Source organism: Mandrillus leucophaeus, unplaced genomic scaffold (genome assembly GCF_000951045.1).
Source record: "Mandrillus leucophaeus isolate KB7577 unplaced genomic scaffold, Mleu.le_1.0 Scaffold1292, whole genome shotgun sequence".
Taxonomy (NCBI): domain Eukaryota; kingdom Metazoa; phylum Chordata; class Mammalia; order Primates; family Cercopithecidae; genus Mandrillus; species Mandrillus leucophaeus.
In genome coordinates this window covers 382,442-409,992 of record NW_012101246.1, presented here as the reverse complement: position 1 = coordinate 409,992, position 27,551 = coordinate 382,442, and the positions used below count along the sequence as shown (strand labels likewise).

The following is a 27,551-nucleotide window of genomic DNA, read 5'->3' as shown; positions in this document are numbered from 1 at the left end:
TGTTGTCCCAGCTACTCGGGAGGCTGAGGCAGGAGGACGGCGTGAACCCGGGAGGCAGAGCTTGCAGTGAGCTGAGATCCGGCCACTGCACTCCAGCCTGGGCGACAGATCAAGACTCCGTCTCAAAAAAAAAAAAAAAAAATGAACAAACATGTGACACAACACTGCATGATTTACTGGCAATGACTTTCTGATCAAGCCTGAAGTGGGTTGTAGCCTCTTTATTTACTTTTTATTTGACACATAGCACAGAGAGATTTAAACTATCTCTTATTGGCCTTTTCCCTGCATCTTAGCTTGCTTTCTGTCAGTGTTTCCCAGCATTGAGAAATCAGAACTAATCTGTCATATTAGACCTAAACTTTAAGAGAAAAGGACTTTGGGCCTTATATCTGCATTCCTTCAATGCATTCCTTCAATGGAGGTGACACTGCTTATTTCTATATTTCCAGTCATCTCTCAATGAAAGGGAACATGCAGGCTGGCTGTCCTTTAGAGAGCACCCCACAGTTTTGAGGAGCTCTGCAGCTCTGCTCACCCTTTCTGCATCACAGCAGATCCAAAAGGTGAAAAAAAAAGGAGGGGGTTGCGGTGTTAGCATCCTTGCTCCCCCCACCAGCACCACACAGCTGTTCAGAGGTTTAGTCTTCAAAAGCCTCTTAATTATCATGCAAACTCTCCATGCCTTTAAAAAAAATACACACAGTATACATGAGAACGCTGAGCAAAAAAGATGAAGAATAGGCTGATAATTATTAGGCACATGTTATATGGTGCATATTCTTTGCCCACAGAAATATCTGGTAGGATGTACAGAAAGTATTGGTGAAATATTTCTACTTACAAATTGAGGAGAGATGGGGTAAACCCAGGTCAACGCAAACATTTTTGAAATTAGAATTTTACTTTATTTTTTTTTTTTCTGTCAAAAGTTATCAATTCCAGAATGAGAGAAACCCCAGTATTTTACAATTTACACATTACTTACGTGGGACCTGCTCGCTGGGTATCCCTGAGGGGGCACCAAAGAGCTATTTCTTTCTTTCTGTAGAGCACAGGAGTGTAAGAAATTCCAGCTGCCTGTTTCTGGGCTATTTAAAACCCAGTAACTTCTACAGACTTCCTGGGATCAACCCAGCTCACAGGGAGCTGGGGAATCTGTATTACATTATCAGTTATTGTTTTTGGTCAAATCTAAGAACAAACATATGAAGAAGCAGAGCACGCAGCACTGGTTCAGGAGGTTCAAGCAACATTATCAGATTCTTGTTGAGAAACAAACGGTTGTTACTGCGCCACCGCATACTGCAGACAATTCCTAGATATCAAGAGAGGTCCAAGCGAGCAACAGAGAATATAATACTAGCTGCTGGACTGGGACTCCCGGGCTCACTATGTTGCAGCTACAGATTCTCAGAATGCCATTTAAACTTCCTGAGTTTATCTGAGAAGTAAGCCAAGGGTATAGGTGATGAGGCAGCATTTACTGGTATAGTTAGTCCCCCTTTATCCACAGTTCTGCTTTCCATGGTGTCAGTTACCCATAGTCAACCACAGTCTGAAAATATTAAATAGAAAATTCCAGAAATGAACAACTCATAAATTTAAAATTGCACATTGTTCTGAGTAGCATGATGAAATCTCGTGCTTTCCGCTCCATCTCACCCTTGAATCATCCCTTTGTCCAGCACATCCAGGCCGTATACATTGCCCACCAGTTAGTCACTCAGTAGCTGTCTGGGTTATCAGATTGTTGCAGTATCACAGCGCAGTGTTCAAGTAACTCCTATTTTACTTACTAATGTAAAAGTGCAAGAGTAGTAATGCTGGTATATTGTTATAATTGTTCTATGTTATTATTAACTATTGTCAATCTCATTAACAATTTATAAATTAAACTTTATCATAAGCATGTATGTATAGAAAAAAACATAGTAAATATAGGGCTCAGTACTACGCAGTTTGAGGCATCCAAAGGGGGTATTAGAATGTACCCCCTACAGATAAGGGGGGGCTGCTGTACAGGCAAGGGGGTCCATAAATCACACCCCCCAGCACACAGCTAACAGAGCATATGTTTATTGGGACACATGCTCTTGAAAGAGACACCATAATGATAATACCATCCATAATCCAGACCAATCCATTGGTCATATTTTTATAAGACATCACTATTCCATAGTACTGCTTCTAATTGGGATAACAATTATCCACTCACATGACTTACCTTCTCAAAGTCTCGAAGAGCCTGGGTCTGTACCTGAGGAGGTTTCTCAAATGCTCTCAAGGAATATGTCTGCACAAAGGGGACCTTTTCACCACTTCTCCAGATCTGTGACTGCACCGGAGGGCCTCGATCTTTAGTGTCACTAAGAAAAGCTGTCAGTGAAACAGAACAACAACAAAAAAGGTTTATATAATGGCACTAGGATCATTCTGACTGGCACATTTCAGCAGAATTCAGTTTCTGCAAAATACAAACTCAATCTAGGCCACATAGAAAAAGTTTACATAAAGCAGCCTGTGGTGGATCATATTAATAGCCATCCCCAGTGAATCAAATTAGTTTGTGTCCATATGCCTTTGCAATATGATACTTTTGCCATCAAGAAATGAAGCCTATTTCCCCAGCTCTTGAATCTGGGTTGGCAAAGTGGCTTGCCTTGACTGGCAGAATATGATAAAAGTGCTACTGTATGAGTTCCAGAGACTAGCTTTGAGAGGCCTTGCATTTCTGCTCTTGCCTTATTAGCATCCCAAGACAACCATGCTGTGAAGAAGTCAGTCTACCCCACTGGAGAAGGAAAGGCTGTTCAGGGAAGTGAAGATGCCCCAGCTGACAGTCACCACCTGCCAGACATGTCAGCAAGGCTGTCTGAGATCTTAAGTACCAGTCAAGCCATCAGAATGTTGCAGCCAGTTGAGTGATCCCAAGTGAGACCAGCAGTGACAATGCCCAGTTTGCCAAAACAGAATTGTGAGAAATAATAAAGCATTGTTGTTTTAAGCCAGGTGTGGGCAGACTTTTTCTTAAAGGACCAGACAGTGTTTTAGGCTTGTGGGTCATATCATCTCTGTCACAGGTACTCAACTCTACACTGTAGCACGGGGCAGACACAGACCATCTGTAAATCAATGAGTGTGACTGTGTGGCTATAAATCTTTACTTATAAAAACTGGCTGTTGGTCCATGGGCTGTAGTTTGCTGCTGACCCCTGTTTTAAGTCACTAAGTTTTGGGATGGTTTGTCACATAACAAAAGGTAACCAAAACAGTCTAAAGGAAAGAACCAAGCTACTAGCAAACTCTATCTACAAATATCTCTACAGAGAATTTTTCAGGTTACTATTTAGTAATAGTAACAATTGTAACAACCAACATATTTAAAGGGCATTACATATTACAAAATAGTTTCACGTGAATTATTTCATTTATGAAATCGCTGCAATGAGTGAAATAGACATAAGTGATTATTAAATCCATTTTACTGATGAACAAGTAAAGGTTCAGAAAGTTTGCTTGTCCAAGATCACATTGCTAAAAAGTGGCAGAACCAATCCCATATTTTCTCCATCTGTCTTTCTTAGCAGTATGCTACTACTGTGTTATTTTAGCAATTAAAGGGATTGCAACAGGTCTGAGAGTGGGGAAAACAGGTAAAGAGTCAGAGATTCAATCACTCCATTAACCAATGGAAGCACTGCTTTGGGAGAACCTAGTGGAGTCTAAGCTGTAATTAACCCTATGCTTGCTTTTGAAAAGTAACGTTGTTAAAGAATGAGAAATCAGAGCCTCTGTCAAACAAAGTACACAGAGGACTCCATGTTGGGGCAGGGCTGGAGTTACAGACTCAGGTAGAAAACATAGAAAGCTACATTACTTTCTTGGCTGACGAAGGAAATAATGAACCTTTACTATGGAACTACTTTTTAAATAAGAAAGAAGACAATCATGGCAAAGCATTAAGCTCTACAGACAGTGTCAGGGCAAGTAAGCAAAACAGGTACAGGGTGACTGGCTTGCTGAGGAAAAGTTAACTAGACACTTGGGCAAAGGAGATCCAAGGCAGTAAGAGGTAAAATGCCATTGCATGCTTTTCTTCCTATCTCTTTTTCTTTCTCTCTTTTTCTTTCTCTCTTTCTCACTCTCTTTCTCTCTCTCTGCTTCCTTCCTTCCTTCCTCCCTCCCTTCCTTCCTTCCTTCCTTCCTTCCTTCCTTCCTTCCTTCCTTCCTTCCTTCCTTCCTTCCTTCCTTCCTTCCTTCCCTCCCTCCCTCTTCTCTCCCTCCTTCTCTGCCTTCTTTCCTTCATTCTGCCAACTTGCCAGAAGGAGCCCAAGAAAAAGCACCCAGATGCTTCAGTCAACTTCTTAGAATTCTTTTTTTTATGTTCAGAAAAGATGGAAATTCATTTCTGCTAAAGAGAAAGAAAAAATTTGAAGACAGGGTGAAGGTGAACAGGCCCATTATAAGAAAGAAACAAAAATCTATATTCTCTCTGTAAGGAAATGAGAGAGAGAAAGAGAAAGAGAGAGAGAGAGAAAAGAAGTCCCAGGATTCTAATGTACCAAAGGGATCTCCTTTTTCTTGTTTTGTTCTGACAATTGCCCCAGAAGAGCACAGGAGAACATCTTGGCTAATTCATTGGTGATGTTGTAAGGAAACTGAGAGAAATGAAAGAAATGAAGAATTACTGCTGCAGATAATATACAGCCTTGAGGAAAGAAAGGCTTTTAAGATCATAGATATAAAGGCTATTGCTGTATTCTGGGATAAAAGAAAGTCTGATGCAGGGAAAACGGAAGTTGGAAAAACTGGAAAAAGAAAAAAGAAGAAAGAAAAAAGGACTGGAAAGACATTGATGAATAGAAAGATGAAAAGGGTGAAGAAAAAATGATGATAGTCAATGGGGTGATTTTAAAAGAGGCTTTTGTTTTGTTTTGTTTTTTAAATTTGTTTTTTTTGTGTGCGTGTGTATGAGTTTGTTTTTTGCCTAAAAGTATTTAACTCCCCATTACACCACTGATTTCAAAGAAAAAAACTGAAATGTAAGATCATATCATTTGTTTTTAAACTGAACACTGTACACTGTCTTTTTATTTTTGCAAAATTAATGTAGTATCCAGTGTGTCTTTAGATAACCCTGTCCTTAATGATATTTTCAATAGCCACTAACCTTGCCTGGTACTGTGTGGGGGTTTAAACTAGAACAGAAATTTAAAGCAGGCTTTATTGGTGCATAGCACAGATCAATTACATATATATGGAGATATTATTTTTTTGGCTCTTCAATTGTTTTTCATGCAGCTTACCCAATATAATTGTTCTGTTAGTTGCATACTACTCTGTGATAGCAAATAATAAAATAATTATGATGATATTGCATCTGTTTTGGTGATATTCTGAATGTTTCTAAGTAAATGCAAAATTTTTAATTAAAAGTAATTAGAGGCTGGGCATGGTGGCTCACACCTGTAATCCCAGTATTTTGGGAGGTTGAGTCAGGCGGATCATTTGAGGTCAGGAGTTCAAGACCAGCCTGACCAACATGGTGAAATCCCATCTCTACCAAAACTATAAAAATTAGCCAGGTGTTGTGGCAGGCGCATGTAATCCCAGCTACTCCGGAGGCTGAGGCAGGAGAATTGCTTGAACCTGGGAGGCAGAGGTTGCAGTGAGCCAAGATGGCACCACAGTACTCCAGCCTGGGTGACAGAGCAAGACTCTGTCTCAAAAATAAATAAATAAATAAATAAATGTAAATAGAAAAAATGATTTCTTCCACATTTAGGTGAAATTAAATATACTACTAAGGGGAAGATAATTTGATAAGACAGAATAACAATACTTTATAGTTAGATTGGTGAATATGATAGAAAGAGCAATGCCTTGAGGCTTAGATTTGAATCCTGACCACTTGCCAATTGTGAGAATTTAGGCAAATCTCTTAGTTTTGCTGACATATTGCCCCTGTAAAGACAGGGATAATAATATCTGCTTTATAGAGCTGTTATATGGATTAAATAAAATAATAAATAAAAGCACCTTGCCACATGTCTTATATGTAGTAAGCATTTTATTCATTCCCCTCACATTTTTGCCCTAGTCCTTCAATTTTTGCCTCAAAATGTAGAATATTGACATTTAAAATGTTGAGCATAGTAACCCTTGGAATTTGTGGATTTAACACACAATTTCAAATACTAATTTTAAGTGACTCTGAAACTCTTAACTTATTCAAATTAAAAACTTTTTTCCAAATTGTGCATATAAGCAATCTGTGCTTCCAGGCTGTTACAAAAAAGGCAAAGAACTTAGCAAGGAAGTAAAACCCTCAGGTTGAGAACAAGTTTTATGAAAAATAGACCCCAAAAGAATGTTATCTTCTCTTTGGTTTTGCAATTCAAGTAGATCTCTGTCTAATGTTAGCGCACTAATAATTGTGCTGTTGTTAGGAATACATTAATAGTACAATAGGTAAGATACTGAGTGCTTATTCCTTGACAGCCTCTGTACTAAAAGCTTTTCTCCATCTCACGTATGAGATTAACATTATTATTATACCCATTTTATTTATTTATTTATTTATTTATGTTTTATTTTTTGAGACTGAGTCTGCTCTATCACCCAGGCTGGAGTGCAGTGCCACGATCTCGGCTCACTGCAACCTCTGCCTCTTGGATTCAAGAGATTCTCCAGCCTCAGCCTCCTGTGCAGCTGGGATTACAGGCATGGGCCACCATGTCCAGCTAATTTTTGTATTTTTGGTGGAGACAGGGTTTCACCATGTTGGCTAGCCTGGTCTTGAACTCCTGATCTCAGGTGATAAGCCCACCTCAGCCTCCCAAAGTGCTGGGATTACATGCTTGAGCCATTGTGCTCGGCCTATTATACACATTTTAACGGTGTATTAAGATAGAGCTTTCATTTTAGTAGCATAATTTATTTTAATCATTGTACAAGTGAGTTTAGCCTTGCAATTACAGAATCATTAAAAGTATGAAGAATTCACATAAGTATCTGTAATGATTTACTGTACTGTGCTGCTTCTCAGTACATAGAATTATATCTAGCTTATAATTCTCAGTGTGAAATTGCTACAGTAGTATGTGCAAATTTGGAAATGCACAAAAGTTTGAAGATATTGCCATGATGAATTTAAAGAGGCCGTAATTCAAGAGAATTATGATCAATAGAAAACCAAGAATTGGCCAAGTGCCAATTTCTCCCACACACTTTGGAAAGCTGAATTGGGTGTATCGCTTGAGGTCAGACATTCAAAACCAGCCTGAGCAACATAGCAAGACTCCCATCTCTAAAAAAAATATTAAAAATTAGGCATATGTCTGTAGTCCCAGTCACTCAGGAGGCTGAGGTGGAAGGACAGCTTGACCCCAGGAGTTTGAGGCTGCAGTGAGCTATGATCACACCACTGCACTACATCCATAGTAAGAGAGTGAGACCCTGTCTCAAAAGAAAAACAAATGAATAAATAAAAGAAACAAAGAATTTAACAAGGCAAGGCCCATAACATCCTTACCTGCTGTGTGACTTGTTCTGGGTACCATCTCCCCATCATCCTCTGCAAAATAATCTCTGTGGAGAAAAACACATCATTAATGAATGAGTTACTACCCCACAAGGCTCCCAATCCCAGGGATCGAGGAGAAGACACCTACCTATTTGTTGTTTCTATTTATCTCTCTGCAAGTATTTACTAAGCTTCTATTATGTATCAGGGACAGTGTCAAGTGCTGGGGATACAAAGGCAAACACCACAGAAGAGCTCCTGTTCTCAATAAGTACGTGAGAGCCAGCCTTTAAATAATTTCACAAGTATTAGCTATTGTAGTAAATGTTGTGAAGGAAAATGCAGAGGGAAATTAACTAGCACAGGGACTCAGAGAAACTCAGGGAAAGGAACGTTTAAATGTAGATGGGAGGATGTCAACCAGGTGTAGAATGGGAGATTGGGAGTGGGAGAGTGTTCCACCACGAGAGAACAGCAAAGGCCCCGAGTCAGAAAGGACTCTGGCTTTTTAGAGGAACAAAGAAAGCTAACGTTGCAACCAAGCCATGCAGGACCTGTGGTATGGGGTAAGGCTACTGAGTCTAGTGTGAAAAGCTATGGGAAGTCAATGAAGGATTTTAAATGAAGGAAAGCGTGGTAATGATCAGATTTATATTTCAGATAGGTCATTCTAGCTGCATTCTGGCTCTACACAGTGAGACTGTGGAGGGGCAAAAATGGATGGTGAGAGTCTATATTCCAAATAGGAAGTTGTGATGGTTTAACGAAGGGGAAATTTTAAAAATTCAAGATATGTTTCGAAAGTAGAATTGACACAGAAACCTTGAAAAACAGATAAAGTTTATGAGTGGAAATGTTAATAACACCATGATTCAGTAGCAAGAGGTGTGTCTGTTCATCACAGTAAATACCACCATCCCTAGCAGAGAGGGGACAGTATCTCAAAATGTATTCAACAAATACTTGTCAAGCCCATGCTATGTTTTTAGGCACTGTTGTAAGCTCCACAAATGCAGCAGTGAGCAAAACAGACAAAAATACCTGCACTCATGGAATGTTTACAGTAAGGGGAGACGAATAAATAAATTGTATAGTAGCACTTGGAAACAAATGTTATTAAAAAAAAAGTAAAGTGAGGAATGTGGATAGGGAGAGCTGGAGTTAGGAGGAGGTAGAGGGGATTGCAATTTTCAGTAGACAAGGCTGCTCTATGAAGCCATAAGGATAGGCATGGAGGTCTCTAGGGAAAGAGTCTTCTAAGCAGAGAACATAAAATGCAAAGGCCCATAAGAGGGAGCATACTAGTTAGTGGCTGGGCGCAGTGAGCACGTGGTGAGTAGTAGGAGGCGAGGTCAGGGAAGTAATGGGAGGACTGGGCAGAGGGCACAGACTGTTTGAAGCCTTTCAGGACACAGGGAGGCATTTAGCCACTAGAGTCTTGTGAATCAAAAAGAAAGACGGACTCAGTGACTAATGTTTTAAAGGGCGGCCAGCTACTGTCTTGACAACTGACTGTCTAATGGGGAAGTCAGAAACAGATTATTGCAATGGCCCTACAGAAAGATGCTTTCAATAGATAGCTTATTCTTTAAACTCTTGAGGGCTCCCAAGAATTCTATAAACAGAGATTTAAAGGACTTCTCTCTCTCTCTCTCTTTTTTTTTTTGAGACAGAGTTTTTCTCTTGTTACCCAGGCTGGAGTGCAATGGCACGATCTCGGCTCACCACAACTTCCGCCTTCCAGGTTCAAGCGATTCTCCTGCCTCAGCTTCCCCAGTAGCTGGGATTACAGGCGCCTGTCACCATGCCTGGCAAATTCTGTATTTTTAGTAGAGATGGGGTTTCTCCTTATTGGTCAGGCTGGTCTCGAACTCCTGTCCTCAGATGATCCACCAGCCTCGGCCTCCCAAAGTACAGAGATTACAGGAGTGAGCCACCACGCCCAGCCTGCAGGACTCCTCTTTTTAAAAGCCAGAAGATATTCACAGGGAGGCAGAGGAGGATCTGGCATTTGCTTGGAAATTGGTGGTTTTTTCTTCCCTGCCTCAGGGCTGGATCTTGGCAGAAATCTTCACTTAGTTAAGTCCCAGATGGACATGAAAATACCAGACAGGGCACATTGGGCTGCACATGCCACCTGACAATTATTTCGTATCTAAAAGTAGATCATCAGCTTGTGATCCTTCCAGGCCCCCTGCCTCTTTCCCTTCTCCTCTTTAAAAGCTTTCCCTAAGAGTAAACAATGCCAAAGAGGAAGGTACTACATACACACTCCCCTCTGTGGAGGTAAAATAGAAGGATGTCAAAACTATCAACCAGAACAATGTCTTAAAAAAATTTGTGGGGAAAAAATTTATACTTAGCTGCCGCTATTCACTGAGCATTTCTGCCTAGTCCACAGACAAAGGTGGCTGCATCTGCTGTCAGGAGCAAGGTCAACCCTCAGGCCAAATTCAGCCCATCCAACATGTTTTATTCAGCCCACACAAGTTTGACCCATTTCTAACTGCTCTTGGGAAATGACTGGGTCTACCAACACTGTGCCTGCCTTCCCACACAGGGGGATAACTTGCCCCCTTTACACAGGACAGGGATGTGTTTTCCAGTTTGCCACAGTTCCTGCCACTCCCTGTCCTTGTCGTCCCTCATTCACTTAATTATGATACTTGTCTGGCATCTTGCAGGCTTCTGATGCTGTTACCCCAGTACAGACCAAGTGCAGACAGAATTTCATTTCTGCTTTCTTAAGACGCAGTCTTGAGAAACCCATTGGCTTCAACACACAATTAATTAATTTGTGGTGACAAGCTACTATACTGGCTTGTATGTCACTTTCACCTCTCTGGGTATTAGTTTTCTCTAATATTTATAAAAGAAGGACATGAATTTCTAAGGTTCCTTGCAGTAATTATGCAATTCTATTCTAATAGATGCTTAAACATAAAACCCATTTTAATACTGTCCAAGGATCCAGGGTACCTTCCAGACATGATCTCACTCAATCTTCTCTGCTCTGCAGATTACTCATTATAGGTCAAGAGCAAGCTACAACATAGCAATACATATCAGCCCTACCAGACACCTCACCCTTCCTGCTTCACCCACATCCACTCTGAGCACACTGCCTGCCCGATATGAATCAATAACTGGAAGGATAGAGAGGTCACTTTAGATGGGTACTGAGTTAATAAGCATACTCTCAGTGTCTCAGGAGATTTTTAAGAAATCACTTTAGCTCTATTAACAGCTCAAGTTCCCTCTCTTATTGCCAGAGAAAGGGGCTCACTCAGCTGCTCCACAAGTTAGAAAGGAATCTGATGCTCCCCAAGGGAAGGGGCTCAGAGTGAAGAAACACAGTATATATACCCTGTGGTCTCGGTACTCAGAATCTATTGAGGGAAGCAGGAGTATGACTCAGAGAGATAATTATTAGAAAAATTAGATTTAACAGAGATTTCAGAACATAAATAAGATAGCAATTAATTTTGTCCTGATGGGGAGTGGGCTGGGGCAAGGTTGTGGCGGGGGGAGTCTAGGAAATTTACAGAAAACAGAAAACACCGAATCTAGGTCTTAAAGAATGGGCGTAAATACACAAGGAAACATAACAAAGACCCAATGACAGGAAGATGAACGGTGTGTTCAGGGGGCTTTCATTTTGTTTTCCCCTTCACAACAGCCCCCTCCATCTTCCTGCCTCCAGCCTGAGGAGCCCTAAACTGCCTCCTAGGACATCTTCCAACTTCCTGTTTACCTTTCCCCCACCTCAAGCCTTCCTGCCCGAGCACTCACCCTCAGGTGGAAATATGAAGGAAAGCCAAGGGTGAAACTGTTGCTTCCTTTGCACCTCCCTCCTCAAACAGTATAGCTTAGAAGCCCCCAAAATGATTTAAAATAATGTCAGCAAGAAAGGGGCTAAGATTTACATCACTGTGCAAATACCCATAGAAACAAACTAGAAAAGAACCCAGAGAAGTGAAAAGGCCGCAAGTTTAGAATGGTAGAAAATACACTGAGCATCCTCCCCCTGTTTTTCTTTTTACTATTTTTCCCAAAAGGCTAATTCTTATTTTTAAAAAGCTTGAATAGTGTATTTTTAGTTAATTTACATTATTCTTCCTAATTAATGACCTTGATAAAAGATGAACTCTGGAAATGATTCGGTTTGGCGTGGCCTCTCAAACAGTGAGGGGCATGTGGCTACAGTGAGGGGCATGTGGCATGACAGCAAGACTGCTGAAGTTTGCTCTTCCTTGGGGTCCTCACAGGAGTAGGCATTGAACCAAACACAGATTCTGTTCCAATTCCCATATTCTTGGAGCTCATTTAACATGAGTTGCTGGTTTCTGTTTCAAATTGAATAAATCTTTCAAATGTTCCAAGATCCACTTTTCCTATTTTTAATTTACAGCTATATTCAACTATGGCAAACACAAAAGGGTCAGAATGAGAGGAACTGTGGCCTACTTTTTGATATGTGAAGCTCTGGCCCTGACAATTTATAAATGGTAAGATTCCAGAAATAGTGTCAACTTAAAAACAAAGACATCTACAGTTAATTTCTGGACTGCTGGTACATAACTTTACAATTCCAAAGGTTTTCTTGTGCTGGAATTTTCCTCAATACTAATCTTGCATTAAATGAACATACTATTATTAATATTATTATTTTGTTTTTTTGTTTTTTGAGACGGAGTCTTGCTCGTTGCCCAGGCTGGAGTGCAGTGGCCTGATCTCGGCTCATTGCAAGCTCCGCCTCCCGGGTTCATGCCATTCTCCTACCTCAGCCTGCCCAGTAGCTGGGACTACAGGTGCCCACCACCACGCCCGGCTAGTTTTTGTATTTTTTTTTTTTTTAGTAGAGACTGGGTTTCGCTGTATTAGCCAGGATGGTCTCGATCTCCTGATCTTGTGATCCGCCCACCTCGGCCTCCCAAAGTTCTGGGATTACAGGTGTGAGCCACCGCGCCTGGCCTAAATGAACATATTATTATCATGGACAACCATCACCACTCCACCAATGCTGCCTCTGAAATTTACTGAATGCCTGATACTTTTCTAGGCATCAGTTCACTCAGTTGTCATAGAATCCTGTGAAGTAGGTACTGTTATCCCTGTTTACAGATGAGGATCAACAAGGGACTTGGAAGGATAAAGTAATTTGCCCAAGATCGCACAGCTAGTTAGTGTCAGAGCCTGAACTTGAAAGCTATATCTATTTGACTCCAAACTTTTACTCTTCCCAATACGCCCTATTTCTAACCACACATTTACTGGGAACCTCCTTTGTACCTGTGTTGACTCCAGGGAACTGACCCCTGAGAAGCTGAGGCAAAAGGAAAGGTGGACTGTTTGCTGTACTAATGAGATGGAATTTTTGTCTCAAACCCTGACACAAATTTTTTCTTTGACTATCAACTTATCCCTGTTGGGCACAGCTTACACTTGAGTATTTGAGTACTGGTGTAACAGATGTCATGTAACAAAATAATTAAAATCCCAAAAGGGAAGTGGTTAGTGTGACTTTTTATATAGGTCCTATCATGCAAAGTGAGTCATCCATCATTTTATACTTCTCTATCTCTAACCCACTTTTTTCAGAATATTTACACCTTTCTCCAGCCCCTCCTGTGATAACACTTGGCATTGTCCCTACCCGAGGGAATAAACTGCAAGACAGGAAAGGTGGTGCAAACAGAAACAATTAAAGTGGAAAAGGCATTAGTGAACAAGCTCTGAGACTTCTCAGATTTTTTTTTTTTTTCTCTTGCCAAGGAGAGACACTGGATATATTTTCTGTGTTCCAAATGTTGCCAAATACCCTCCCCACAATGTGGCACCAGAATTGCAAAAACACATATTCAGATGCAAATAGGGTAAAAGGCCCAGATGCAGAACGTTAAGACTATTATATAATACAGTGAGATTACCATTTTTTCTCATCTCCAGACCTATCATTATAACCTCTGCAAGTGAGGATGCTTAATTGGCAAAGCCCCCAGAGCAGAGAGAGCATCACGGTGAGCCTCCTTCTGCATGCTGACTAAGTGTGGGCTGACTTGGCACTGATACAGAAACATCCACTTTATTCCAGTACAGGCTGCAATTACACCCTTCACTCAAAGTCTATTCACTGACAGTGACCATCACTCTGAGAGGCTGTTTTCTGGAGTGCTAAGACCCCAATAGCTACAGTGAGCTACAAAATCATTGTGCATCCACAACAACTTCTTTAAGCTTTAGGATCTTTGTTTTGTTTTGGTTTTGGTCCTGCACTAAGTCTTCATCCTAAAGAAAATAAGGAAACTAACATTACTTTCTTGATGCTATTCATCAAGGTTCAGAGAAACCCTTTAATAAGTAAGTAATTATTTTTCTTCACTTTGCCTTCTGAGGTCATCACATATCCAAATATCTAATAAATTTTCATCTACCTCCCCCGCATCAGCCAAGACACAGATATCACTCTTTCAAAAGAGACATGAAAATAACCTGCTTTGGATTCAGTCACATCACCCAGGGATGGTGTATGGTCTCTCCACCCACCTCTGAAACTTACATTTTGCATTTTGCTTTTGGTCCTGGCAATGCACCCTGCAATCCTGTTTTCATTAACAATTAATATCCACAAGGCACTGGAGTATATTGCAGTTGGTTCAATCTTTCTAGACCCCTAGACTGAATGTTAAGAAACAGGTGATTTTTTTCCCCTTTCCACCTTTTATATTCACATAATATTTCAGTTTTTTTTCTTTACAATGTCTATTTTTAATGATTTTAAAAGAATTACATGACTCTTGTAGAAATTTTGGGAAATGGAAAAGGGTACAGAGAAAAATAAAAATAATTTTTAAAATCCTACCACCTAAAGGCAACATTGATAAAGATTTTTATGTATTTACTTTAGTTGTTCTTCAGTTTATTTGCCTGTGTGAATTCTGCAAATAGAAATAATATTGAACATACAGTTTTTCATCTTGTTTTTATTTACACTACGGAAATCAAAGGTTGTGAGGAATACATTTTTAGAGGAAGAGAGTCAGGGAAGGAGGAGCAGGGGAAAGAGGCAGGTGGGAGGAGGAGGAGAATTTCTCAGCAGCGTTATAGACCTGTTGAGGATTAGTAAGAATGAATCTAGAGTCTTTCTTCTCAGTATGGTTTTATAACATACTAAAACAACACTCATAGAATCCTCTAGGATTTTAAAATAAAATTGACTAAGGGTTACCAAAATGGGAGATTGTTAAGGCAGTGAGAGATTCTAAAGCAGCGTTGAGAACATGATTCAAAGAGCTGACCCTGACGTCTAGGTTCAGTATGGAGGTGAATAAAGAGCAGATGGCTTGGAAGATAGAGAGTTGAGGAACTGGAATACATGACGAGATAAACAACATTCAGAAAGAATGAGGAAGTGGGGGACTTGACCTGTGGTCAAAAAGTATAATTTCAGCATTAGAGATCCTAAGGGTGGAAAATCTGGAAGAAAGATGAGCTACAAAAGATGGCTGTGCTTATAGCATACTGAAGTGAATTTGAGTTAAGGCACTGTCAGGTCAAGGTATAACCATGAAATATGTGCATGCCTAGTGACCCCTCTAGAATGTCAGTCTCTGGAAGGGAGGGTTTTTAGATCATTCACTATCATCTGTCCAGCATTAAAGAAGTCTAGATCATAGGAATTTGATGCATATTTCTTTTTCTCTCTTTCTTTCTTTCTTTCTTTCTTTCTTTCTTTCTTTCTTTCTTTCTCTTTTTCTTTCTTTCTTTCTTTTTTTCTTTCTTTCTTTCCTTCTTTGTTTCTTTCTTTCTTTTTTCTTTTTTTTTTTTGCTTTTCCCGTAAGTGAGGAAACAAGATGCATATTTCTTAAACAATGATAAATACAATCTGAATGTATAGTGGCATCAAGCTTTGATAACCTGCTGTATCCATTCTACAGTAAGAAGACACCCACCAAACAGATATTCCTATCAGCCTTTTGGGGAATGTTCTCTGGAAAGCTCTTAATAGATGACCCTCTAAGTGCTAGAAACAATGTTAGATGCTGAAGACTTACAGACAAAAACATTCTATTCTGCCGATAAACTTGGAGTATGGAAAATATCAAGTTAAACAACCAGCTACATGCTACAACAGAGTAGGCACAGCATGTTCTGGCTACAGAAAACACCCAGACCTAGGTTCTAAAAATAATTCCAAAAGGAGGTACTTCTGAATCTAACCTCTGAAGGGTACACAAAGTTATCCCAGCAAAGGCAAGGCTACATGTGTAGGTGGGAACAACTGGCCTATTAAGGCCCACTCTCAATAATTTTAGCTCAGGGTGAATTAAGTCGCAGTGACTCTACAACCAGCTCCCTGGGTCTGCTGGCAATAATGCTGCTCCTGTGGTGCCAATAACCTGAAAATCTCCAAGTAATACAAGAAAGTAATACAAAGAAAACCTCCGAGTAATACACAGAGAAACCTAAAACCAACTAAATTCCAAACTTTACATGTTGTCATTTGGTAGATACAAATGTGAACTTCTTCCTGCAATAAAAACCTGTGTTGACTTAGGTTAAAAGCAGCATATAAAGGATATTCCCCATAATCCCCTAACCAAACATGGCATCTATTTTCTCTTTCCTTGTAATAGACATCCTAATAGGCATACATAGTTTTGATGTAATTTACATCTACCTTTTACTTTCTTATGTTAAAATTTTCTGTTTATTATCATTTCAGGAAACATTTCAGGATAGTAATCGAGATTAACAGCAACAGTGAAGCATTTTACCCTACAGAAGGGTAAAAGTTGGAAATGGAGCTATTGATTCACCTGGGTTTGTCACTTTATGTCAGTGTGCCTCAGTTTCCCCCTTTACAATACAGGGATTCAGGTCTTGAAAAAGAGATTTAAGTTGAATGAAATATCCTTCTTATGAGACTATAACTTTCAGAAATTTGCAATGTACTTTCGAGACCTGGAAATGTTGACATAGTTATTCTACTTCTGAACATCTGTCATTCAAAAAATAACGCTGTGGAAGAAGATACTTTATGCACCTAGATATTTATCAAGTATTATTTGTAATAGTTAAAAATTGGAAATCTGCATGCTTTGGGATAGGGTAATGATTTAAAGATATTGTAAATCCACAGCATGTTATTCTACATTATGAATGATAATATACCACATTATGAAATGGAAAATAAATTCATTCTTAAATTATGTGAAATGATAGAAATTATTCAATTTTCTTTGTCAGTCAATGCTTTCTTTTCCTTTTTTTTTTTTTTCTGACAGAGTCTTGCTCTGTCACGCAGGCTGGAGTGCACTGGCATGATCTCGGCTCACTGCAACCTCTGCCACCTGGGTTCAAGCGATTCTCACGCCTCGGCCTCCCAAGTAGCTGGGATTACAGGCACCCCCCACTATGCCCACTAATTTTTGTATTTTTAGTAGAGATGGAGATTCAATATGTTGGCCAGGCTGGTCTCGAACTCCTGACCTCAAGTGATCCTCCCACTTTGGCCTCTCAAAATGCTGGGATTACAGGTGAGAGCCACCGCACCAGGCCAGTCAATGCTTTCTATATGTCAGAAGTTGTTGTTTCTTTACACCGTTTCCACCATGACCACGATAAGAAGACACTAGCTGCAAGTTACCTCTTCCCTCACAGGCCTTGGAAAAAACAAGAAAGAAAGACGTTTCTGTAGAATGTAACAAGCAGAAAAGGACTGAAGATAATGAGACAGATTAAGGAAAGATGAATCACAGGCTGTGAAAGTGCTATGAAAATAAAACATTATTATTATACAATTTATTATAAATAGTCTACGACTAATTTAGCACTTTAGCCATAAGGGTTCAGAAAAAAGAAATTCAGATCATACTTGTCTTGCTGGCCACAGAACTCAGAAAATGCTCTGAGACAGAGGAAAACAAGTCCTCAGTGCATTTGAGTGTTTTAAAATAGAATCGCATAGAGCCACCTTGGGTCATTATGACATCTCTTGTATTCTGGACTTTCTTCTAACTGTAAATGCTATTTGAATTTTTGCCAGAGACAACTTGTGGAATGTTCTGAGCCCAGTTTGGAATTTTATTTATAAAATGGGGGTAGATTTCAATAAGAGTAGTGTCCTGGGGCATCCACTGAATGGATGGAAACTCCACCTAGCCTTGAAAATATGATCCCTCAGCCACAGTCAGGCGAGCCTCCCAGGATGGGGAGGGTACCATGAGGAGTCACTTATCCTTTCTGAGACAAAAACAACCCCTTCCCAGTCTTTAGGTATTTTAAACATAGTCCTAGCATGTAGCTGAAAGAAATGGGGGTTGGGGAAGTCAGGTCCAGACTGATCTAGTATGCAGAAAATAAGCATGTAGGAGTGAAACCATTGATTCTGGCAAATTACCCAAGCCAAAATCCAAGTATAGGCCCATTTAAAAGTATGCCAGAGTTTCCAAGGCAGAATTTCCTTCTTAAAATTCAGATAATTAGTTGCTAGCAGTGCTGAATATTAAACAGGAAATTCAACTTCCAAAGATGTTTCAATAAAAGAATTATGAAAACAAGCATTTTCCTAATATGAAGTGTTACATGCAAAGCACCAGCACCATAATAAGTAAAGATATTGGAATTAACTAAGCCTTCATACAACACATACTAGTTGTGTGAACGCCAGCAAATCACTTAACCACTTTAACCTCAGTGGCCATATATCTCTGGTTGTAACTATGTCTTTGTAAACAGGACTCTCTACTAACTCACCATGAATTGAAAGAAAAATAAATGTCCCTGATTCCTCTAGGCTAAAGATTTATACAGAGAAAAACAAATTCAAATAAGCTCTCAATGGAGATCTGTTAAGTACAATATAGCTGTGTAAATGGACACCTTGTCTTGCTTGAAGGCTGTACTTCAGAAAAGAAACAAAGTCAAAATTCTTAAATTTTGAAACCAGATCATTACTTTTCTTGAATGTTACTTCCATTTTCCAAATTTTCACAGATACAGCAGGCAAATGCAATTAATGCTTGCATTTTATTAAATCAAATTGCAGGGTAATAGAAAATAAAGCAAAACAGACTAATTTGCTTTCCTTTTCTAACCTTCGGTCTTACAGCTTGCCCTTAAACATTTCTAGTTCACTCTTTTCTTGAGTTATGTGTTCGGGGAAGTTGTATAAGGTTCGTATATGATTCACCTGACATTTACTCAGCTTTCCCATATGCTAGAAATCAGAACATTTCCACTGAAATGGGGAAGAGAATTAGTAATGATTTTTTCAGCATTGAAAGATATGGTAGACTAAAATAATGGCTTTATAAGAATGTCCACATTCCTAATCCCCAGATCCTGTGTATATGCCACTTTCCATAGCAAAAGAGGGCTTTGCAGATGTGATTAAAGATTTTGAGATGAGGAGATTATCCTGGATTATCTCGTTGGGTCCAATGTAATCATAAGAGTCCTAGTAAGAAGGACACTAGAGGGTCAGAATGAGCAAAGGAGATGTGACGATAGAAGCAGAGGCCAGTGACGGCATTGCTGGAAGGGGCTATGAACCCAGAATGTGGGCAGTCTCTAGAAGCCGTGAAGGGCAAGGAAGAAATTCTCCTTTAGAGCCTCTAGAAGGAGCACAGTCCTGCTGACACCTTGGTTTTAACCCAAGACCAAAGTTCAGGCTTCTGACCTCCAGAACTTTAAGGCAGTATATTTGTGTTGTTTTAAGCCACTAAGTTTGTGGTGATTTGGCCGGGCGCAGTGACTCACACCTGTAATCCCAGCACTTTGGGAGGCCGAGGTGGGTGGATCACTTGAGGTCAGGAGTTTGAGACCAGCCAGGCTAACATGGTGAAACCCCGTCTCTACTAAAAATACAAAAATTAGCTGGGTGTGGTGCCATGTGCCTGTAACCCCAGCTACTTGGGAAACTGAGGCAGGAGAATCCCTTGAACCTGGGAGGCGGAGGTTGCAGTGAGCCAGGGTCGCACCACTGCACTCCAGCCTGGGCGACAGAGTGAGACTCCATCTAAAAAAAAAAAAAGTTTGTGGTGATTTGTTACACCAGCAACAGGAAATTAATACAAACAGTAATCCTGAAATACTGATAATCTTTAAAGCAGAAGGTGTAGGGAGCTGCTAGTCCAGACAGGTGGATGCTAAAAATTTAGAGCAGTAGAAGCTGCTTGCCTGGTTGACACCGGCCCTGCCGGGTGGGAAAACCTCCCCCTTATCATCAAGTTCTTCATCAGCTCCATGAGCTTATTCTTTTGACAACCCTCGCCCTGTTCACGGAAATAAGTCTGAAAGCTGGTGACCAAATCAGCTTTTTGTAAGGCCAGTATATTCATAGAAAATTTGCTACTCTAGAGCCAACCATGCTCTGTCCAATTGATTTAACCAGTGAGTTTAGCAACAGTCAGGTAACAGCCCCAGTGGGTAGGGGGCCTTTCCATTGAGCTGCAGAGGGGCAGATGATGTGTAGCTGGGAGTAGAGCATATCTAACTTTGAGAACTAAAATACAAAGCACCTCGTCCTTTGTGGGTAAATTGAGCAAGTAGCTAGCTTCGGAAGCAAGTCATAAACTGAGTCACCTACAAAACTCTACTAAAATAAAAGCATAGATTTTGGAACTAAACAGTTCAAGGCTATATTTATTTCTCAGCTGTGTGTGTCACTCTGGGCAAATTATTTAATCTTTCTAAAGCTCAATTTGCTTTTCTTAAAAATGAATGTAACATTTACCTTATAGGGTTGTAAGGATTAGGTAAATTAAATATTCAAAGGGATTAGCACACAATGGAAGCTTAATAAATGTTATCTATTATGGTTAATTTTTATTCTTTCAATCCCCTATCCACCGTGTACCCAGAGCAGCCAGTGCATATCTCTGCCTTAGTGTTTATTAAAATTACAGATGATGAGAATGTAAAGCCTTCAAAGGCAGAGACCCAGCCTCATTCATTGCATTCATTGTTTTATTCTTAGCATCTAGCACAGAGTCTGGCCTGTTTGGGGCTCTCAAAATTTATTTATTTATTTATTTGTTTGTTTGTTTGTTTGTTTTGAGACAGAATCTCACTGTGTCACCCAGGCTGGAGTGCAGTGGTGCAATCTCAGCTCACTGCAACATCAGCCTCCTGGGTTCAAGGGATTCTCCTGCCTCAGGCTCCTAAGTAGCTGGGACTACAGGTGCAGGCCACCACACCTGGCTAATTTTTGTATTTTTAGTAGAGATGGGGTTTCAGCACGTTGGCCAGTCTGGTTCCGAACTTCTGACCTCAAGTGATCCACCTGCCTCGGCCTCTCAAAGTGTTGAGACTACAGGCATGAGCCATTGCACCCAGACCTCAAACTTTTAATGAATGTTTATGAACTAATCTGATCTCTGAGTTAGGAAGGATCTGAGATGTCAGCCGTGATCTGTGATTACAGGATTTTTCCAACTGTGACCCATGAGGTGGAGAAATAAATTCAGTGAATCAGAGCCAACATTTTATTTTTAAAGAAAAAGAATAGAATAGCAAATACCAGAGAGCAAAACACATGGTAAACTTAAGTATTGTTACAAGAAACTTTGTTTGTTACATATGTAAGTGTACTTGGTTGCAATGTAAATATATTACTTATTGTGAGTAGAGGTTAAAAAAAATAATGTGAACATTCTGAATGTTCCACCTTGCCAGCATTTGCTATTTTCTATCTTTTTAATCTCAGCCATTCTGACATGTATACAGCAGCATGGTGTTGTGGTTCTAATTTGCATTTCCCTGATGACTAGTGATATGGAGCACCTTTTCACTATGTTCTCTCCTTTGGATACCCTCTTTAGAATTTCTTTTGTAATCTCTTTAAAAAAACAATCTGGCAGTATTTACTAAATCTGAACATGCATTTCCTATTACCCAGAAATCATACTTCTACTTATTAACTCAACAGAAATGTGTACATATGTTCACCAAAAGACCTGTACAGAAATGTTCATAGCAACACTGTTTATAATAGCTCCAAACTGGAAATTGCCCAAATGCCTATTAAGAATAGAATGGACAAATAAATTTGATATATTTATACACAATAGAAACCTATTTAAAAGCAAGAATAAATGGACTACAATACCATATAACAGTATAGAACTCCAAAAGCAAAAGATTGAGTGAAAGAAGCCACATACGAAAGAGTAAAAATGGTATATAATTTCATTTACATAAAGTTCAAAACTAGGCAAAATTATTCTATGGTGTTAGAAATTAGGATAATGGTTATCCTTGGAGTCATCAGGAGGGCTTCAGGGATGCCAGTAATGTTCCCTTTCTCTATCTGAATTCCCATCCCATGAGTATACTCAGTTTGTCAAATTAATTGGACTGTAAATATATAATTTGTGATTTTCCAAATCATTTCTGAATTTGTCTGAAATTGTTACATGTAAATATAAAATTTTTAGAACTTAATAAATAATACTTTTTTCTTCAAGTGTGAAAAACACTGGCAGAGAGCAAAAAGCCGACACACTCACTCGCATCACCATCAAGTAAGTGGTCATGTAGACTTTGCCTGAGTAACTCCAGGGTCAGCAATCTCTACTGCCCAGGCAGCTAACTTGTTAGAAAGCTTTTTCTTTCTTTTTTTCTTTCTTTTTTTTTTTTTTGGTGAGACGGAGTCTCGCTCTGTGGCCCGGGCTGGAGTGCAGTGGCGCGATCCCGGCTCACTGCAAGCTCCGCCTCTCGGGTTCGCGTCATTCTCCTGCCCCAGCCTCCTGAGTAGCTGGGACTACAGGCGCCCGCCACCGCGCCCGGCTAATTTTTTGTATTTTTTAGTCGAGACGGGATTTCACCGTGTTAGCCACGATGGTCTCGATCTCCTGACCTCGTGATCCGCCCGCCTCGGCCTCCCAAAGTGTTGGGATTTACAGGCGTGAGCCACCACGCCGGGCCTTTTTTTCTTTTTCTTTTTCTTTTTCTTTTTTTTGAGTCGGAGTTTCGCTCTTGTTGCCCAGGCTGGTGTGCAATACCATGATCTTGGCTCACCACAACCTCCGCCTCCCCGATTCTCCTGCCTCGCCTCCCGAGTAGCTGGGATTACAGGCATGTGCCACCACACCTGGCTAATTTTGTATTTCAGTAGAGACGGGAGTTCTCCATGTTGGTCAGGCTGGTCTCGAACTCCCGACCTCAGGTGATCCGTCCGCCTCGGCCTCCCAAAGTGCTGGGATTACAGGCATGAGCCACTGCACCTGGCCAGAAAGCTTTTTCTTTACTCTGAGCCGTAACTTGCCTCCCCACAACTCGCTTGCATCGGTTGTTCTGTCCTCCTAAGAGATTCTAAAATGATTCAATCCCTCTACCACCAACAGCTCTTCGGAAATTTGAAGGAAGCTACCACATCCTCCCCACTCCCAGTCGTCATTTTTCCAGACTCAGGAGTCCAGGGTTCTTTGGCCATCCCTCAAGGCATGGCTTTGAGTTCCCTCCTGTCTCTTGATTGTACTTATTTTATCTAATGATGCCCAGAACTAAGCACAGTCCTCTAGGAGAGGCCCAAGAAGAGCAGAAAGGAGCCAAAAGTAGAATCTCTTTTGATCTAGACAGAATCTAGACAGCCTACTTCTTCTGTCAACAAACCCTAAGCTTCAATTTGCCCCTTCTTTAATATTCACATTATACCATTCATTCCTGTTGAGCTTAACAATCAACTAAGAGCACCCAAGTCTTTTGCATAAGCCCCAAATTTACCTTCTGTGTTTGTACCGTCTTCACTCTCTCAGGAGTCAGAGCGCTCATTTGGCCCTACCCCAATTCTCCAAAGCTAAATCCTGCAGATGGAAGCTTATCTGTTATAGAGACACCTCTGGAATGGTCTCTCTACCCTTCCGCCCACTAAAAACCAGAAACGAAATCTTTGTTTCAATACGTGGTCTCTTATCCTTACCCTTTCCTTGAATGGGGCTTCATTTTAAAGTGTATTTGGGGGAAGGACTGGAAGAAAACGCAGTTTCACAGGCCATCTCCAAAATCTGACCTAAAAGCCAACTGTTGCCTGGCCTCAATAAAGCCTGAGCAGTGTAGGGTGGGTGCCCTGATCTCTTTCCTTCTCCATTCCTCCCCCAAGTGGGCTCCAACTTGGGAGGTTGTGGAGGTGAGTACTGCTGGGCTCTGCTCACTCAGTCCCTTTGCCTTTGTGTGAGTAGTGAGAGATGAGGCCGAGAAGGAAAACGTGGCAGGGTGAGAATAAACCTGATATTGTTCAAAGCATCTGTCATCAAACATATCTCTCAAGAAGACCTACTGGAATCCCTCTGGCCACACGAACAAGCAAACGACAGAGAAACATTTCTACAGAAAGTTCCAGGCAGCCTCCCTGGGTATTTTTAACGTCAGGACTCGGTGGAAGGGAGATTCATTAAGCAAGGGAAACCCCAGAAAACAGAACATGTGCAGAAGGACCAAAAGAGGTGGGCTGGGAACCAGGCAGGGCGAGTCGGCAGAAGAGGGAAGCTGTCACGGGGCCCTGGTGGTGAGGGGCGACCTCTCCCTAAGGGCGCAGGGGGAGGGGAGGGAGGAGGACCACCAAGTCCGGAGTGCGGCGAGAAGGAAACAGCCCACCTACCTCGTCCAGATCTGCTCCATTTTCCAGGCTCTTTCCTTAGTCTCAGGGCGCTCCTCACCCGGGAGGGGAAGCAGCCTGGGAAAATGAGAAGCCTTGCCCACGAATCTCCAGCGCAAAAAGCAGCAGCTTTTTCCTCCCCAGCTCCTTCTTTCTGCGTCGGCGACGAAGAGAGAGCTCTGCTCCCTGCTTTTTTAGAAAACGGATTTGACGTGGCCGAACCTGCGGCTAGCCGTGCGACCGGCACAAGGGAGGGACTGTTCTCAGTAGGAGGCTGGGCTCGGAGCGGCTAGGCGCCCGGGGCTGTTTCGTGAGCTGGAGCCAGCGGCTGCCCGGGCGGCGGTGCGCGCACTCTCCAGGCTGAGACACGACTGGCTGGCACGAGTTGCTCGGCACCAGCTGAGCTGTCAACCGCGAGCGGAGGCGGGGCTCCCGACAACCAGTGTGCTCGGGGCAGAATCGGCCCAGGTTGCACGCCCCCTGAACCACCCTCGCGTCTCCCCGGCCCCTCTCTCGCCGACTCAGATGAATGATGACGGCAGAGGGCAGACAGCTTAGAGGACGCCGTACCAAGCCCCGTCCCTCGCCCATCTCAGCCAAGGGCTTAGAATAAAATCAACCAACTATAGGGAGAATTTGTAGAGGAGGTCTTCCTGTGTGTCTGCATCGCCCCACCCACAGGTAACCCCAGAGCCAGAGATGGAGTCTAGAAAGGTTTAGGAGCAATCCCGGCTGAATGCAGATGTACACGCTAGGTGGTCATGGAACACGACGTTATCCTCCTAGAGATGTGACATGCCAGTTTCACCATTAATCTAGGGACAGGACCCGTCATCAGGAAGGGAAGCATCCCAGCAAAACCTTACAGCCTCATTAGCTGCCTGCATCTCAGACATCTCCTGTTTTAGGGTATTCTACCTCCTCGTTTTTTCAGTTTCACCAGCAACTGGGCTCTACTAATAGCTTCAAGGAGGGAGAAGCTTCCTGACTCCCAGAACACTAGAAAAGCCTCAAGACAGTAGCCGTCAGGACCTAGACTCTCCCTTGTGACTGTTTTAAGATCATGGAAAAGGGCTCTTTGGAGATGGCATTGCCTCAGGCCCTGTACCATGTACTTATATATCAAGGTTTAAACAAGGCAGCTCAGGTGATCCGTCCGCCTCGGCCTCCCAAAGTGCTGGGATTACAGGCATGAGCCACTGCACCTGGCCAGAAAGCTTTTTCTTTACTCTGAGCCGTAACTTGCCTCCCCACAACTCGCTTGCATCGGTTGTTCTGTCCTCCTAAGAGATTCTAAAATGATTCAATCCCTCTACCACCAACAGCTCTTCGGAAATTTGAAGGAAGCTACCACATCCTCCCCACTCCCAGTCGTCATTTTTCCAGACTCAGGAGTCCAGGGTTCTTTGGCCATCCCTCAAGGCATGGCTTTGAGTTCCCTCCTGTCTCTTGATTGCACTTATTTTATCTAATGATGCCCAGAACTAAGCACAGTCCTCTAGGAGAGGCCCAAGAAGAGCAGAAAGGAGCCAAAAGTAGAATCTCTTTTGATCTAGACAGAATCTAGACAGCCTACTTCTTCTGTCAACAAACCCTAAGCTTCAATTTGCCCCTTCTTTAATATTCACATTATACCACTCATTCCTGTTGAGCTTAACAATCAACTAAGAGCACCCAAGTCTTTTGCATAAGCCCCAAATTTACCTTCTGTGTTTGTACCGTCTTCACTCTCTCAGGAGTCAGAGCGCTCATTTGGCCCTACCCCAATTCTCCAAAGCTAAATCCTGCAGATGGAAGCTTATCTGTTATAGAGACACCTCTGGAATGGTCTCTCTACCCTTCCGCCCACTAAAAACCAGAAACGAAATCTTTGTTTCAATACGTGGTCTCTTATCCTTACCCTTTCCTTGAATGGGGCTTCATTTTAAAGTGTATTTGGGGGAAGGACTGGAAGAAAACGCAGTTTCACAGGCCATCTCCAAAATCTGACCTAAAAGCCAACTGTTGCCTGGCCTCAATAAAGCCTGAGCAGTGTAGGGTGGGTGCCCTGATCTCTTTCCTTCTCCATTCCTCCCCCAAGTGGGCTCCAACTTGGGAGGTTGTGGAGGTGAGTACTGCTGGGCTCTGCTCACTCAGTCCCTTTGCCTTTGTGTGAGTAGTGAGAGATGAGGCCGAGAAGGAAAACGTGGCAGGGTGAGAATAAACCTGATATTGTTCAAAGCATCTGTCATCAAACATATCTCTCAAGAAGACCTACTGGAATCCCTCTGGCCACACGAACAAGCAAACGACAGAGAAACATTTCTACAGAAAGTTCCAGGCAGCCTCCCTGGGTATTTTTAACGTCAGGACTCGGTGGAAGGGAGATTCATTAAGCAAGGGAAACCCCAGAAAACAGAACATGTGCAGAAGGACCAAAAGAGGTGGGCTGGGAACCACGCAGGGCGAGTCGGCAGAAGAGGGAAGCTGTCACGGGGCCCTGGTGGTGAGGGGCGACCTCTCCCTAAGGGCGCAGGGGGAGGGGAGGGAGGAGGACCACCAAGTCCGGAGTGCGGCGAGAAGGAAACAGCCCACCTACCTCGTCCAGATCTGCTCCATTTTCCAGGCTCTTTCCTTAGTCTCAGGGCGCTCCTCACCCGGGAGGGGAAGCAGCCTGGGAAAATGAGAAGCCTTGCCCACGAATCTCCAGCGCAAAAAGCAGCAGCTTTTTCCTCCCCAGCTCCTTCTTTCTGCGTCGGCGACGAAGAGAGAGCTCTGCTCCCTGCTTTTTTAGAAAACGGATTTGACGTGGCCGAACCTGCGGCTAGCCGTGCGACCGGCACAAGGGAGGGACTGTTCTCAGTAGGAGGCTGGGCTCGGAGCGGCTAGGCGCCCGGGGCTGTTTCGTGAGCTGGAGCCAGCGGCTGCCCGGGCGGCGGTGCGCGCACTCTCCAGGCTGAGACACGACTGGCTGGCACGAGTTGCTCGGCACCAGCTGAGCTGTCAACCGCGAGCGGAGGCGGGGCTCCCGACAACCAGTGTGCTCGGGGCAGAATCGGCCCAGGTTGCACGCCCCCTGAACCACCCTCGCGTCTCCCCGGCCCCTCTCTCGCCGACTCAGATGAATGATGACGGCAGAGGGCAGACAGCTTAGAGGACGCCGTACCAAGCCCCGTCCCTCGCCCATCTCAGCCAAGGGCTTAGAATAAAATCAACCAACTATAGGGAGAATTTGTAGAGGAGGTCTTCCTGTGTGTCTGCATCGCCCCACCCACAGGTAACCCCAGAGCCAGAGATGGAGTCTAGAAAGGTTTAGGAGCAATCCCGGCTGAATGCAGATGTACACGCTAGGTGGTCATGGAACACGACGTTATCCTCCTAGAGATGTGACATGCCAGTTTCACCATTAATCTAGGGACAGGACCCTTCATCAGGAAGGGAAGC

General features: G+C 42.3%; 1 protein-coding gene across 2 annotated transcripts; it reads right to left on the bottom strand.

Annotated features, from left to right (window-relative positions):
• Positions 1–206: 206 nt before the first annotated feature.
• LOC105533884 lies at positions 207–26,778 on the bottom strand. Of its 2 annotated transcripts, none has more exons than XM_011972472.1 (4): positions 26,707–26,778; positions 7,538–7,593; positions 2,228–2,379; positions 207–685 (listed from the first exon to the last, which is right to left on the bottom strand). In XM_011972472.1, the coding sequence occupies exons 1-4, from the start codon at positions 26,724–26,726 to the stop codon at positions 416–418; spliced, it is 498 nt and encodes a 165-aa protein (XP_011827862.1). In that variant the 5' UTR covers positions 26,727–26,778; the 3' UTR covers positions 207–415. The 2 variants fall into 2 exon arrangements, with proteins under 2 accessions (XP_011827862.1, XP_011827861.1); XM_011972471.1 differs by lacking the exon at positions 26,707–26,778 and adding an exon at positions 24,132–24,774.
• Between the last annotated feature and the right edge of the window lie 773 nt (positions 26,779–27,551).